The following is a 17180-nucleotide window of genomic DNA, read 5'->3' as shown; positions in this document are numbered from 1 at the left end:
CATGTCGGTGTTCCGTCACCCCAGCTTTAGTCTTGACGTGGCATTAAGTTTGTGGCCCTGGCCCGGTGCTCACACTAACACTGCAAGCTGCGGTGCCAGGGGAGGTGACATTGGATCCAGCCGCTGACTGTGTCCTTCAATACAGTGCCAACATAGAAAAGGGACTGACGCGGCGAAGAAAGTGCAAGCGAAACTGCTGGAAGAGTGGGCTGGAGGCAACAAGCGCGCAGATAGGCCATATTATAAGTAGGAGGCTCCCCTTTGATTACAGTAGACTTCCGGAGCAACCGAGGATATTTTTCGGTGCACCCGAGGGTCGTCACTATTTTAAAAGAAGCATTTGCAATGCAATACGAATCGCATTTACGCGCCACGTATTGCATTCAAAATGTGAACGCGTGCGTGTAAGAAGGCACGAACGGGAGTGGGGGGTTGGTGAAAAATCATGGACTGCATGAGGGGGCGGGAAGAGGGACACAGGGGAAAAAATAGTGTTGAGGAAAGGGGCCAAAAGTCTCGGAAGCATACAAATTACGCCATGGCCAACAGGAGGAGGGACTAACAAGATGAAAACCAATCAGGAGGCAGCATTTAGGCTGTAAGGCAAACAAAAAATGGGCGGAGAGTAGGCAGAGCTCACACGAAGCTTCCCTGGTATAGAATATACACCATGCCTCGCAAAGCGTGCAGCGCATGCACTGCAACGCTAGGCGAGACCTAATAAACTAAGGCTGCTGGTGGAAACCATCCTATTTCTCCACCTCTAACTAAGGTTGTTTAACTGTTAGTTTGGATGCGTGGAAATGAGAATCACTCACTCTGCCATACTCTAAATGACTGACTACGAATCTTAAACTGACCTTTAAACTTCGCCTTCATTATTAGCATAACATTGTCTTGGCTCATGGGGCCTCCATCCCTTATGGCGCACACACTCATCCATATCCTCAGACAGAAGTATTAATGGACCACTCATAATGAGGGCCTAGGTTACAACTGATGATAAAAGGGTGCTCAAACACAGGAGTGAGTGCAATCTGGACTCATCTCAAAGGTGCTATTATGACCTCAGAAATAAATTATTTGCAACAGTTTTTTTACTTATTTACTGGTGTGTGTCTGGCTCTAACAGGTTTAGATGCTTATGGTGAGTTATTTCCTTTTGCATAAGGAACACTCTGGGAATATAGTCAATATCATTTACAATTATTTTAGATTGTTGAATATTAATTTTGCCATTTTCAGGAAAATTTAAATAAATTTCTATTACTCTATGTTTGTTTCTTCTCGGATAACATTACATTGTCAGGTACTGTGTTTTTTACAGTAAGTCTTTCTTGGTAGCTCTACATGATAATTGTATCACTTAGTTGGACTTTATAAGCTTTGTATAACTGCGACAAAACATGAGCTAACAGATACAAATCTCTTATTTCTGTTTACAGCGAGAGACACGATGACGAGGAGAAACGAAATGGGACACATCTTCGAAAGCTCATTCAAACATGGTAAGAATGGGGTAACGCAACAGAGCCTGAAGTAGGTTCAAGTAATCATATTGTATATGCCAGATATTCCCCTGAAATGGATTTAATTTTTCCCATCAGAAGCATGTTAACAAATCACCATTACCATGGCCACCTCACTGATCAAATACGCTCTCTGCAGTTTTAGTTGGTGCGTTGGCAACATGTGCCGTTTCCCAGGATCACCAGAGCTGGAAGATACACCGCCATCCAAAATACAGTGAAAAATATAGGAGTCTGCCGTGGCCAGCACCTTTGCTTTTCAAAACAAATGGCAGCTGCCTTGATTAGTCAAAACTTACCAATCATTTTGCCAAGATGGTGCTCCTTAGCATGCAAATGAACAACAAAATTGAACTTAATAAGGCTCTGGCATTGCCTCGATGGATTAAAGATAAAACATAGTGTATGAGGGGGCGAGGAAAAAGTGAAATACATATCAGCAGATTTGAGGAGCATTACAAGCAGATTGTTCTTATCTTCTAGTTCAAGCAGAGTCTGTCTACTTTGTTCGGAAGCCTCTAGAGGTTAGTATTCCTTTGTAAGTCACCCATTCTGTGGGTGTTATTAAGATTTATGGTGTGTGGCCTGCCATCCACCAACAGGGTGGAGGTCATACCTTGAGCCAAATCTAGCAGAATACACCTGCCGTATTTAGAGATCTCTGCTTGCCTGGTGCAGACCTCAGTGCATTCAGAGATGCCACCACCACTTTGAGGGCTACTCTAAAGACATTGTAAGTTTGCTGAACATCCGCCATGTTTCAGCCGGCCACTCAGCTAACAATTTTGTTTTCAAAATCAACTTTCAAAGCAAGAGTTTGTACTTGAGAAACAGAAACTAATACGCCATACTCTCTGGGAAATCCCCCAGATTATGAGTAAGCATTTAATAAAAAACACGTTGGGGGCCACCAGGCTTTTCCTGGTGGGCTCAAACAGGAATATTAATACATGAGATTGTTTGCCCTGAATGGGGAGGATTGTCTGAGATATTTAGATTGATTGCTGGATGTCTGTTGGATCATTAGTCAAATTTATTTTGCCTGGGGGCCTTCACTGCCCTAATTATGATAGTTCATTCAACTCTAAATAGAGAGGATCGGCCATCAGTTTGGTGGACAGGGTACTCCACCAGATTTGTGGCAATGTATCCTTTCCACCAGTCTGTAAATAGTCCCCATTCCACAACATTCTAGTCTGGGAAATATCAGAGCCTTATTAAATGTCATGCATCTCTTAAAGGATGCTAGGCTGTTTAGTGTTCTCAGCAAGGGAAACCTGTTTCCCATTAGATTTGCAGCCACAACCATGGTCTGGGAATTCTAAATTAATAATTTATTTCAGATTCCAGTACAAGAAATATGGTAGAACAACTCTAATGTAAGTGGCCAACGATTCTCAAGCACACTGTGTACCAGTTGGGTCTCCTGCACAGCTTACCCCATTTATGACACATCTGTTTCTTTCAACCCTACCCGAAGTAGCTCCCCCGCCAAGTTCTCTATCACTTCTGTCATCAACACTTAGGGCCATATGTATCATTCCAAATTGCGATCGCAATTGGGCTTAGTGGCATGTATCGATGAAAAACTGCCTGGCAAAATAGGGAATTGCAAAATTTGCGATTCCCTATTTTGCAATTGCATTTAAGGAATCGCAAATTGTGATTGCTGAAATGCAATGTAAGAAGTACTGAAAAAGTGCAATTTGGCCTTAAGGAATCACAACTTAAGGTTGGTGGTAATTTGCAATTTCTTTAAAAAGATTTACTTTTTTGCATTTTTCAAAGTGCAATGTGCACCCATGCTTATTTCAGGGGTGCAATTTGCGATTCTCTAATTGCGAATCGCAAATTGTGAATGTCTTCCCATTCATTCCCATGGGCCTCTAGGCCCATAGAAATGAATGGAAAGTGTTTCCTTAATTGTGATTAAGGAATATGTAGGATTCATAAATTATTTTGCAAATCTTACATACATCTCGTTTTGCGATTCTCAAATAGTGATTCTCTAAATTTCGGTATTTTAGAATTGCAAAACCAAACATTCATACATATGGCCCTTAGACACCTAACCTGACATTTCACAGCACTTCATGAGTCTGGACCTCCTGCGGTGCCGTTTGATCCCGCTCCGGTCTCCTGGCGGTGACTTAGGACTGAGCTACACCGCCTGAAGTTAGTGACTGCTCTGCGCGACGGGGCTTTTCGGACCAGGCCATTCTCCAGAGTCTCCTGCACAAAACTCCCGGGCCCTCCACTGCCCGAGGGACATCATTGTGTTCCACACGGTTTGGTCTGGTGAGTGTCGTGGCCCCAGTGGTGGTCTCTGGGGGGGTGGGGGCTCACGGGCTGTACCGCCCGGTCTGGGCCGTGGCAGCTGAGGCACCATTTTCCCTCTAACCCGGCCAGCACTATACTGTGGTCACGCGTGCTTGGACCGGCCGACGGAAGCGGTGGGCCCCCCTCGTCTCCCTGCTGGCGGTGCCCTGGTTTGGCGTGCGTCCCCCCCGGCCTACTACCCACTGTGGGGTACAGAGCGCACTCAACTTCCCTGTGCCCTTGATCGTCCAGTCTGCTGTCGGTGATACACGGATACTACTACTTGAGGCTCGGGTGGACTCTGCTCTAGGCCCTTGCCTTGCCTGCCTACTGTGCTGCCCCGGTGGGTCCTGCTGGCGGTGTGACATTGCTTTGGCTCCCTGGGCTGACTCGAGCCCCGGGTGGGCACCCAGGGCTCCTACTCGGCATTGAAGCTCCATAGTTCGCCCCGCCTGCCGCCCCTGTGCTCCCGCCATTGATGCTTACCACTGCTATGGATCCTGTGTGTGTGGCCGTTTTGCACTCTTCTTGCCGCCTCCCCCGGGAGTGGAGCCTGCACTTCTTTGGCGACTGCACCTCACACTGCTGGGGTTCCAAGCTCCTTACTCTCCACGCTAGACGCTCGCGTGGGAGGCATTTGCGACTCTGAGGAGTCATCCTGCACTCCTTCCTGCCATGTCACTTTTTCTCTTGACACCGCTTCCATTTGCTGTGCTTGGAGGACTGTGCGCTGAGTGTTCAACTTACCTTGCTGCGGTGTTTGGCTCGTCTACTTACCTCCCTCTAGGTCCTCGGCACTGGTGCGGTGCTGCGTTGGTGGGGTACTCTCTGCACTTTGGATCCCCCTATCGGCATATGTGATTTGCAGCCCCTTTGCACCAGCTGTTGGTGTGCTTGCTGCTCCTGGTGGCTGGCCGTTGCTGCCATCTCCCTTTGTCGCCTCACCTGTTTCTCCTGACTGCGCTCCTACCTGCTGTGATTGGGAGGCTTGCTCTTTTGACTCCCTACTGCAGCTCATCCAGATTGCACCACCTTTCCTCTGCTGCCTGGCGCCGCCTGCTGTCTGGTCTTCGCCGTCATGGGGAGGACTGATCCCAAACAGCCCAAAATTGCATTTGATCAGCATAAGTCTACCCGCCAGGATGGCGCCAGTTCGGACGGTGGCGACTCTTCACCCCCCACGGATGCGACTCATGCTCGCGATGACGACCTGAAAGCAATTATGCTTGACATAAAATCAATGGTCACCAGCATTGCACCTCAATTTGACCAGTTCTCCACCCGCCTAGACTTGGTTAAGGCCCGGGATGACTCTCACGACAATCGCCTCCTCCACGTCGAGTCAAGGGTCTCGGATGCCGAGGACGCTGCCACCCGGGATCACCAGAAGATGTTGCAGATGGATAAAATTCTAGCTGTGATCCATGAGAAAAATGAGGATTTGGATGCGCGCTCGTGCCGGAGCAACCTCCGCATTACTGGCGTTCCGGAATCCACCAATATCTCTCGCATGAAGGACTTTGTGGAGCAACTCGTCAAGGATCTTTTCAATGATGTTCTCTCTCCAGTTTTTATTGTTGAACGTGCACATAGCTCCCTTGGCCCTCGACCTGGTCCCGGGCTGCCGCCTCGTCCCATCATTGCGAAAATCCTAAACTTCAGAGATCGGGACGCTATCCTCCATGAGGCTCGTGATAAGGGGAAAACCATTCATCAAGGCAACTCATTATCGTTTTATCCGGACTACACCCTCACCGTCCAGGCCACCCAACGTGAATTCCTTCCCACGACACGGCTTCAACAAAATCATGAGGTCTCGTACTCACTGGCCTACCCGGCAAAGCTGAGAGTCAAGCAGGGCGCAAAAACACTTGTGTTTCCGGACCCCAGCGACACCCTTGTCTTTGCCAAAAAACTCGACAAGTCCATCTAGCTCTCAGTTTGACGCTACTGGACACCTCAATGATAACGATTGAAGTGCTGTGTCATGTAAAATGTTTATTCTTATACTAATTGTTTGATGTTCTTCTAGCTTGGCCACCCTGCTTCACTGCAGGGGTGTACGCTGCGCCCTGCCATGCCCTCATGGGATAATTCCCTTTCTTAATGTTGTGGGTTCCTGGGGTGGGTTTGGGTGATATCTCAGCCTGTTTGGGGGGGTTGGAGTGGGTGTGGGGTTGGGGGTCCTTTTGACGCTGCTCTTTAATTTGTTGGGGTGGGTTTGCTGGGTGGTGGTTGGGAAATTGGAAAGCTTACAGGATTTCTTTTCATGTGGCGATTATGGGAGGGTCTGCTATGTGGGGCGGTTCGGGTACTGCATTTACCTAGATCAGGGTTGGTGGGGGGTTGGGGGAGGGTTCGGCGGGGTGGGTGGGGTCGGGGTCGGGGGTGCTGGATTTCTCCCTGCGTGACACTGGGGTTGGGGTTTTGACGTTTAATCTTAACTGGTTCTGTATGGTCAGATCGCATCACTTCATTGAAATTATTGTTTCCTTCTGCAGCAAGTCTGTGCATGGCACACCCCCTGCCCAGGTGGGACTGCTTTTCCCCTTTTTAGGTCTCACCTAGCATTGCAGCACGAATGTGCTGCCATCACTTAGCGAGGCATGCAGTATATACTGTAGTGTGAAAGCTTCGTAGAAGCTCCGCCCACTCTCTACCCATTGGCTTTTGTCTTACATGCTGCCTTCCAATTGATTTGAGGTTTGTTAGTCCTTCCTCATTCATCATTTGTATCCCTCCACGGCTATTGTCCCCTTTACTCCTGACACTATTTTCTTTTAGGTCTCGCCTAGCATTGCAGCGCAAATGAATTGCCATCGCTGTGCGAGACATGCAGTATATACTGTAACCCTGGGCGTAGTTTGCGAAGTAGCGCTACGCGAAGCTACGCAAAGTGCACTTCGCACTACGCGAGCTACGCGTAGCACTTCGCGAACTGCATAGTACCCTGTTCGCACTGTGCAAGATGCCGTTTTCAATGATTGCACAGTGCGGAAAAGCATCCGGCACTGTGCAATCATTGAAAACGACATCTTGCACAGTGCGAGCTGTAGTTTTCTGCTGCTCGAGTAGATTTTTACTCGAGCGGCAGCTTTCTCAACGCGAACTGGTAGTTTCTCATCGCAAGCGGTCGCGAGCATACCCGACCACTCGCAATGAGAAACCTGAACTCCTCACGTTGAGAATCTCGCCGGGATGTTTATTTTCCACGCTCGTGATTGGCAACTTGATGTTGCTGATCGCAAACAAGGAAAAAGTCTCGCCGGGATGTCATTTTGCTTGCTTGCGGTCGCCAACTTGATGTTGAGGTCCGCGAGCAAGCAAAAAATGACCGCTGCACTACGCAACGCTATGCTACGCATGTTTGCACTGTGCTACGTGCAATTTGCGTGGTGCGAAGTAGCGCAAACTTCGCTAACTACGCGAGCGTAGCGTAGTGCATTGCCCAGGCTTAATATACTGTAGTGTGGAAGCTCCGTGGAAGCTCCGCCCACTCTCTGCCCATTGACTTTTGTCTTAAATGCTGCCATCCAATTGGTTTGAGGCTTATTAGTCCCTCCTCATTCATCATTTGTATCCTTCCACGGCTATTGGCCCCTTTACTCCTAACGCTATTTTCTTCCCTGTCTCCCCACCGCACCGCCCCCTCCCACAGTCTGGACTTCTCACCCTCCCCCAACCCCCCTCCCATTTGTGTTTTCTTTCCTGCCGGCACTTCCGTTTTCATCTTTATAATTGCCTCATTGAAATATGCGAGTTCAAGATGCGTGCTGTACAACAACTTCTTGTGTTTAATGAACTAGATTTTAATGTTACTCTAAATATAATAAGACTCTAGGCAACATTCGGGGTATGCATGGCAACTGACGCCTCTTAGTTCACAAATGGCATTGTTGTTGGGCGGGAGGTGTGGCAGTGTTTAAACTCATGCTTAAAATGAGCACTTTTAATAACTTCCTCTCAATTCAGTGCTATAATCTTGTGTACTGAGGTGACACGCTAAAGAAATGCACTTTGTAAGATTCTGAAGAGACATTATCGCACTTTTACATCATGTTTACTGTATGATTAACATGCTGATCATTTTCACGGCTCGCCCACTGGCTCGTATATGCTTGGCTCGTCTCCGGCTGGCTCTACCTGTTAATGAATATATTGGCTCGCGCACCTCTGACAAAGAGAGATGAATGGATACATGACAGTGAGCCCGGTAGATGGTAGAGAAATAGACTGATGCAGACAAACAGATAAAGTTAGTCTCCATTGCCTCACGTCAGAATCATCACATTCAATAACCTGGAAATCTGCCGGCAACTCCTGCATGCCCCAACCTCATCCCCCTCACCTATTTATGCAGAAGCAGCAGATTCTGAGCTGTGCCCTGCTGGTGCAGAGGAGCTCGGCAGAGTCTGTAGAAGTGCTGGGATCCCTAGCCTCTCTGGTCGGGCACCTAAGCCTTCCTGATGCCTTCACACTCAGGATAAATTAATACATTTTGTTCTGTGCTTTAGTCGTCCCTCTGTGAGCACTGTCTAGTGGATGAATCTTTGTATTAATAAACACATTCAGAGAGGTGGTTGTGTACAAACAAACAACAGCCACAATACGGCACATTTTGAACGTGTAGTTAAATACTTGCTCATTGAGTACCTCACTGGCTGATCATTCATGGCACTACCAAAATTCAATTTGGACACATTTGCTCAACTCTAAAATACTCCCTTCTATGGGTCATTTAACAACTCAGGGCTTTGCGGTTAGGTAACCTACTTTGGATGCTGTGTAAAAGAGTAAACACTAAAAATAATGCAATGAAACTAAGCAACCAGTACTGTCTAAAACACTGTGAAGACTGACACGCATTCTGGCATTTTGTTTCGTTAATGTCGATTTTCTCATAGATGTGAGTAAAGTACTCCTAATAAAATCTGCACATGGTTAACTAATAGCACCGGGCAACCGTTGACAACTATGCAATGAATACATTTTCATGTACACCTGAAGCACGCCTGCCCCCCGCCCCCTTGGCAAACTTCATTGCCTCCCAGTATTTGGGGGGTAACCAAGACGCAGGAGAGTGAGTCAAATAGTCTAGAAAATGAAAGAGAAGCCGGGATTCGGATTCACATGCTCCTATCCCTATCGCGTTGGTTAGTCTGTAAGCATTACTTTTATTAATGAGTTTTGCATTAGTAAAGCACCACGGTGTGTATGTGTGGCGACACTTCCCCCATGAGGTACGTGCCAAGCAATTGTTGACACAATCCACACTTTGCGTCTTTTTCAATATATTAATTACAAAGTGCAGGACCTTTCCAAGGGATTTTGCACACTACATACATTCACTCCAAAAATAAAACGTGTAGGTAAAAAACATTGCCATTTACAATGTCAATAGCTCTAACTCACAAATGCGAGACCTATTTGCATTGCAAATGCTTGTTTCTATTCTCTTCCCCGGTTTCTGCGCATTGACGCTTCCCTCATGACTTGGCCTGCCCATGCTGTTTGCTTCCGACTTTCCCAACTATTGGCTAAGGATGACCATCCTGCCTCCCTGCCGGCTGGAGCCATTACTTTGCAGCACATCATCTGGTTCTGCTTGATGCCTACCCTATTCGCTCTGCGCCCCATTTCGCTAGGGTATAGCACAACATGACTGACACCGTTTGTTGGACCTGGAACATATGTGTTCTTAATGATCACCGAAAAAGCCAGGCTCATCCACTCAGACTTGCAGGGTAGATGTTTGCCTCTTACAGGAGACGCACATTTTGCCCGAGATCTCCTCCAGACTCCAGTTGCGATATTGGGGTGAAACACATTCCTTGTTTTACTACTCCTACGCAAGGGGGGTTTCCATTTTGATAAGTCGGGGTCTCCCCTGGCAAACTACTCAGGTGCTTACGGATCCCGACGGTAGATACGTGATTCTACATGGCTCTTTGTTGACTCAACCCATGCCGATCGCTGCTGTGTACGGCCCCAACTCGGAAGACCCCGATTTTTTCGCCTATTTATGGCATCTTATCTCTTCCCTCGGCCTGGCAGCTCTTCTCTGGGGGGGACTTTAATGTTACTTTGTCAGCAGTATTGGGCCGTTCTGGCCCCCATTCTTCCCATCCGCGTGCTACCACCTTACTTCAGTCCACTCTCACTAACAACTCGCTCTATGATGCCTGGCGTCATGTGTGGCCCAACACCCGCGAGGGCACCTGCGACACAGGGGCTCGGGCTGCTGGTCGCGCATTGATTTCTGGCTTACGTCCCCGGATGTTCTCACCTGGCTCACCTCGGCCACTCACATGGCACGTACTTTTTTGGATCATGCACCGGTTCAAATCTGTCTCCGCCTCCCTCACTCCCCACAGCGAGCATTCACATGGCGGCTCCCTCCGAACGCACTGCGTGATACAGTCTTCTGTGACGAGATCCAAATAGCTATCACCAATTATTTTGATCTAAATGTGGGTTCGGTAGACTCTGCTTCTGTTCTTTGGGAAGGCTTCAAGACCGTAATACGGGGCGAGTGCATCTCTAAACAGGCTGGTGTCCTTCATTCTATCCGCACCACCCTGGCGAAGCTGGAGGCTGAAATCATGGCACTGGATGCCGCTCAGGCTGCCCACCCCAGGCCCGAGACCCTCGCGCTATTAAGACAAAAGCACACTGAATTTACTCAGGAGGCTGAGAGAGAGCTTGCCTTGCTGGGCAGAAAAGCCCGAGCCCGTTGCTTCGGGGAGGGCGATCGACCTGGAAAGACTTTGGCCAACCTCCTGAGCCCCCCTCATGCTGCGTCGTACATTACGGCTCTTAGTGACGGTGGCCCCACCAGAACCACCTCTCTTGGGGAAATCAAGGCCCGTTTTACATACTATTACTCGCAGCTCTACACCACCGGCTCCTCCCCCTCGCGCGAGGCCTTCATACAATATTTTGAGACCATCGCGTTGGTGTGGCTAGAGGATTATCATCGGAAATTCTTAGACGAGCCCTTCACCAAGGAGGAGATACTTGCTGCCATAAATAGCCTACCTAGCGATGGGCACCCCGGTCTGGATGGTCTCCCAGCCTCTTTTTATAAAACTTTCGCATCACTTTTAGAATTACATTTGGCCACCATGTACAACGACTCCTTCGACAATGGCCTCTTCCCTCAGTCCCTCCGTGAGGCGATGATAACACTACTTCTGAAGCCTGACAAACCAGCTGACTTTCACAATTCCTATTGCCCCCTCTCCCTCATTAATACTGACAATAAAAGTTTCGCTAAATTAGTTGCCTCCCACCTTCTCCTCCTCATGCCTCTCATTGCTCTCCCTGACCAGTTGGCTTTATTTCTGGCTGGGCCACCTCGCATAATCTCAGGACCATTTTTTTGGTTCTTCATCAAATCAACCCCAGTCTCCCCGCTGTTGCCGCTCTGTTAGACGCCACTAAGGCGTTCGACACGCTCGAATGGCCCTTTTTATTTTTTCATCTTCCACGCCTTGGTTTTAGCAATGCGTTCATACGAAAGATATCTCTTCTCTATACTCGCCCCTCGGCCTGCCTCCGAATCAATGGGCAGTTATTGGATCCCATCTTGATTGAACGCGGCACTTGGCAAGGGGTGCCCTTTATCACCTATGTTCTTCGCCATCGCGATGGAGCCTCTTGCGGCCAGACTTCGGCAGCATCATACTCAGAGGGGTATAGGTTTCTCGGCCCGCTCCCTCCTGTTCTCTATGTATGTTGATAACATCACTTTATACGTCCGCCACCCTCAAGACAATCTCAGCCCACTGGTGCGTGAGATAATATGCTTCGGTGGACTGTCGGGCATACAGGTGAACTGGAGCAAGTCCGTGTTGTTCCCCCTTACGGATGCCACCAAACCATTTACGCCGGACTTTCCCTTCGTTTGGGCCACTGGCCCCACCCACTACTTGGGCATCTGGATGAGTAGGGACTTGAACGACCTCTGGAGGTCTAACTTCGGGCGTGCAGTGGATTGGCTTGAGTCAAAAATTCGGCATTGGAATCGGCTTTCACTGTCTCTTGCCGGCCATATAGCCATTGCTAAGATGGTGGTTCTGCCGAGATTCCTTTACCTCTTTTTAAACATCCCTATCCTCCTCACTGCTCATTTCTTTCGTAAAATCTGTTCCTTGATCATCTCTCTTGTCTGGGCCGGTAAGCAGCCTAGAGTTGCGTATGATATCCTCACTCTCCCTATGTCAGTGGGAGGTATGGGCGCTTCTAATTTCAAGCTTTACGCTTTAAGCGCCCAGGCCAGTTTTCTGCATTTTTGGATTCACCCCTCTCCTTATCAACCACACGTGGCTGTGGAGACTGACATTGCATCTCTCTGGCCGCTGACCACTGCCCTATTTGCCCCAGTGAGACGCCCGCGCGCGGAGGTAGACATGGTCGAGACCTTGTGCTGGGCCTTGGCCGGGCTGCGCCAGCTCTCCAATCTTCCGATGCTATCAGCTAACACCAAGCCGATTGTGCGGCATCCTGCTTTTCCCCCTTTCCAACCATCCGGCATGTCCAAACACGCCTCACGCTTGGGCCTGTCAACAATGGCTGATCTTTATCCTGGTGACATGTTCTACTCTCTTCCCGCCTCTTCTGGTCTGTTGGACACTTAGTTGTTTTATCAGTTGCGCGCTACATGTCGGGAGTTACATCCTACGTTCCCCCAGCCTCCGCCCACGATGCCTGCTCTTGATTTCATATATACATCACCAACTCCTCACAAAATAGTCACTAGATTATACACCCTCACGCTATCGTCTACATCCATCACCACAGATTGGGCACGTGTGGCGTGGGGCGAGGACTTGGGCATGGACATCGCCCAGGCTGACTGGCTCCACTGCTGCAATCAGACGAAGAAACTGTCACCCAACTACCGGCTTCGTCTTATCCATTTCAAATTGTTTGCATAGGCTATATCGCACTCCTGCTCATCTTCACAAATTAGGGCTCATACCTAACAACAGTTGCATGCTTTGCGCTGCCCCCGTTGCGGATTTTGCTCATCTAGCGTGGCTGTGCCCTAAGGTGTCAGACTTTTGGCAGGCGGTATGGTCCGCTATCTCCGAAATAACCTCTGCACCGGTACAGCCCGACTCATTGTTGTGTTTGCTAGGCTTTGTGAAATTCTGCCCGGATGCTTCTCGCCACCTGATAGCAATGCTGCTGGTTCTGGCAAGGCGTAGGGTGGCCATGTGCTGGGGTCGCAAACCGGCACCCCAATTTGCTCATTGGCTTGAAGACACCTCGAGAGTTAGACCTTGCTATCAGAATTCTGGGACTTACTTCCCTCGAGATCTCGCCCAATTGACATATGGGGTCCGTTGGTGACATATCTTCACTTCACATTCGAGCCGTGCTGCCTCGCCTATGCTCCCCGACGGCGATGCTGGTCAGTAGCTGCCTCCCTCTATCCCTCTGCCTCCCCTGCTCACTGTGCTTGCCACCATCCCTGCAGTTGCGCCCCCATCTCCTTTAGGAACAAAGTGTTCATTTTGTTGTCACAGCAGTGCCTCACGGAATTTGTCTCTTGTATGTTGGTAATGTCATTGCATTTACGTAATCCGATTATAAATCTACTGTGTACGTCGCTCTGATCCAATGCAAAATGAATTATGATTGTATTGAATTTGTCAATAAAGGTTTTTGAAAAATAAAAAAAATTGAAAAAATGCTTTACCTGGTATAACACATGGTCTAGACACCCAACAGACCATCAGCGCTGCAATTCACCGTAGAAAGCATTTACATAAATTAATACAGACATCAGTGACTCTACTTACAAGTGCGATTTACAACTGAATATATAATACAATGGTCGACTCCATTTGAGAGATGGATACTAGCGATGAGAAATGAGTTCTGCACTAGATTTATAAATATGATGCCGTCAACCCGTGAAACCGCTATACAGAAATGCTGGGAACAAGAAATGGGGCGATAACTGAGTTGCAAAAACATGGAAGGACATTTTCATCAGGTCTGCAACTAGTGCATTCAGAGAAGCAGTGATAGAAACCCGTATGAACATAGCAGTACATTGGTTCTACACTCCGCATGGATCCAACAGTGGAATAGGGGTAGAAGTGCTCTCTGTTCGGGGCGGGGGGGGGGGAGTTGGAAATACGGGGCATTTGCTAAGTTTGTTGTCGAAATGCCCAAAGCTGATAAGATAATGGGCAGACATACCTGAAGAAATAGACTTGCGGCTTATTTAAGAGAGCCCTGCGCCCCTTTTGCACCATGTAAAGTGGCACATACATGGCACAGGGCTCTCATTTCGATTTATGAAGCCACCATGAATGGCTTTGAGTGGCCTCATAAATCATGAGTAAGGTGAAGCAGCACAAACTGTGTGCCCGGGAGGCGTTCCATGGGCGTTGCGGTGGTCTTTCCCACATACCACCCATGGAATTTGACGCTGCCCAGATTTACAAAGTGATGTAAACCCGGGGAAGCACCAAATCTCATTACATCCTTTATGAGGTGTAATGAGGAGAAATATGTTAATTTTTTCCTCTTAGTCATGTGAGCTGCAATCTGTTTTGTGCAGGAAGGAGCTCTAGCACAGGGAGAAAGGGCAGGAATGCACTGTATTGCTTAAATAAAGTGCATTTCGTGCCTTTCACTTTGGTGTAGGGCAGAGCAGCAAGGTGCCTTTCTGCACTGCCTTACACCAAAATCCCATAAATGGGGCCCTAATGCTTAACCCTACATTGATTGGATGGCCGGATCACATAATTTTGGGGGTGTAAGACAATTTATCATACACTGCACTTTATCTGAGGTGGGGTCTGATTACTCTGCCGCTCTGTGCAGGTATGCAGGTGTTGCTCGGTATGTGGGGTAGAGCTGAGGAATCTAGTTATTGGACATGGCTGTACAAGATTTGGGAGCTCATAGGAAGGGAGTAAATGTCTATGTCAGTGGAAGGGAAGGGAGAACAATTTGCAAAAACGTGGAAACCATATATGAATATGTTGGCAACTAAACTGGAGGAGATGACTTGTCCAAGGTTCGTGAGGATGCTTAAAATCACTTGATCAGAACAGTAGAATTGAGGGATCAAGCCTAAATTTGGGAAGTTATTAGGAATGCTTAAAAGAAAGGTAGGAGGACAAATTATGCTCCAGATCTGATGAGTGCAGTCGTGGACATCTAAAGGGATGGCGACAGAATGAGAGGGCACATTTGGGGAGGATTTATGGGTGGCTATTAATATTATTTGGAATGTACATATGTTCACCGAATACGTACATATGCACTACATTGGACATTGTTTGGCTCGTGATGGTCGGCGCAGGCTGTTTGCCTTTTCTGAAAATGATAATAAAAAGATTTGACCCACAAATACATCACACAGCAGCTGACCTGCACCCTCACCGCAATTAGTAATCACCGCGAGATTGACACAGACCTAAACACCTTCTCATGTTACACCTAATATGTTTTGTTGTCAAGAATATGATGGTCTGTGATTACCATTAATTATTTTCGTTTTTTAATCCGCAGATTTCCATGACATGCAATGGAAACCGATTGAGGCTGTTACTCTCTGCCAGCTTTAGCTGAATTAATTGGCTGGAGACTTAAATAAAAAATCAAACTGAGCTGTATCCTGCAAGTGTTTTATTTGTGTTCTTTTGTGTCAGATAGTTGGAATTACAAGAGGAATCCATGCCATCACCTCAGAGATTCAGAAGACGCTTCAAACCCACCTTGTTTACCTTATATCCGAATATTTCTTCAACTTTGATGATTTTGTGTCTCAATCTCTTCTTTTCTTTAAGGTTGGTGCCATCTTGCAAGCTTCTAAATGAGATCATTATGCAGTGCAATGTATAGACTATGCACAGCACCACACAGACCCAACATCAAATATCTAAGGATATGGTTCAGAATGAATGGTAAAGCTGTGCACAATGAGGCATCTAGTGAACAACAAATGTCAATGCCTAGTAACTGATAGTGTACATTTGCATGGCACGTTTTCACAATAGCTCGTGAGTAAGAGCCAAAGCACTAACAAACACAGGCAAATGCAAAGTCAAAAAGACCCCCATGAGTTCAGAACCATCACTTCATCTTGATTTTGGCAAATATAAATATTTTGTTACCAGATAGGCCACCTTTATATGGGCAAATGTTAATAGGGTGTCTAGGGACATTTAAATGACGTCCAACAAATAATGCTTCCAATATTTTTTGAGGGTATAACTCTAGATTTTATATCACTAGGTCATTATCTTATCAAGCAATATTATGTTCTACAGTATTACCCAACTCACCAGAACACAACATCATATTACAAAGGTAAATAAATCAGGTCATGAGAATTGGCTGAGAAAAATCAAGTTCATGCCATTTTCCATAACACGTTTGATATTCTAACCCCACCCACACACACTTTAAACTCGTCGTCATCATCTGAAAAGAAAAACACAATCTCCTCACTACGATGCAGAGTACAGAAAACCCTTGAACGAAGAAAACGTTACTTACCTTCTGGAACATTTTTTTCTGGTGGATATCTAACTACAGATTCCACACCTTTAGAACATCCCCAAGTGCCAGACCTGATCCAGAAACAATTTCCAGCAAAGTTCCAGCGCACCAGTAGGTGGTGCTATGTGGCTTTGCAGTGACTCTATCCTGCCCTAGAAGTGACAGTGCCTCCACTTCATGCTGACATTAGTCATTTCAGCCTTTCTCCTTCCACACTCTCAGAAGTAGAGCATCTTACAAAATGTTGATGACAGAACGAAACTGGGACCTTACTATGATGTTCAGGAGTACACTTGTCAGAATGGAAGGGCAGCCAGGGATCTATTTTTAGAGTAATAAATACTAAAGTAGTACATTCCAAAATGACAGGGGTCTTGGGAGTGGACCATAAAGTCTTGCTGGACCGGAGAAAGGGACCTTTCAGCCAGACCTGACCATCAGGCAGTCATGAAAGTATGCACCAATGCCCATATTGCAGCCTCACAGATGTCCGATACCAAAACTGCTTCAACCTGTGCCACCATAAGGCTTGGCTCAAACGGAATGAGCCTGCAGACCTTCAAGAGGCTGTTTATTGGCCAATGCGCAACAGATTCTGATGTAGAGGACTATGCAGCTTGACAAGCTCCTTCCCTCCCTTCCTTTGCTCTAGAAAACCCTACAAAGAGCTAATTTCCACATGATGATGCTTTGCTTGAGCTGTGAGGAACAGATAAAAAACGTTGTCAGAGGAACCGATTAGACAATGAGAAATCACACATTTTGATCAGAAGGCCCCTCCAAGTACTGTGCACCACTGGG

General features: G+C 47.3%; 1 protein-coding gene across 1 annotated transcript in view; it reads left to right on the top strand.

Annotated features, from left to right (window-relative positions):
* The window catches only part of LOC146801734 (uncharacterized), an 85998-nt gene extending 70514 nt beyond the window's left edge, over window positions 1-15484 (top strand). Inside the window, exons 6-7 of the mRNA XM_085621211.1 lie at window positions 1446-1508; window positions 15387-15484. Coding sequence (XP_085477337.1) covers window positions 1446-1508; window position 15387 — 64 coding nt within the window. The 3' untranslated portion in view covers window positions 15388-15484. The remainder of the gene's footprint in view (window positions 1-1445; window positions 1509-15386) is intronic.
* Window positions 15485-17180: the final 1696 nt, after the last annotated feature.

Source organism: Triturus cristatus, chromosome 8 (genome assembly GCF_964204655.1).
Source record: "Triturus cristatus chromosome 8, aTriCri1.1, whole genome shotgun sequence".
In the NCBI taxonomy this organism is placed as follows: domain Eukaryota; kingdom Metazoa; phylum Chordata; class Amphibia; order Caudata; family Salamandridae; genus Triturus; species Triturus cristatus.
This window is presented reverse-complemented; position numbering and strand designations above follow the sequence as displayed.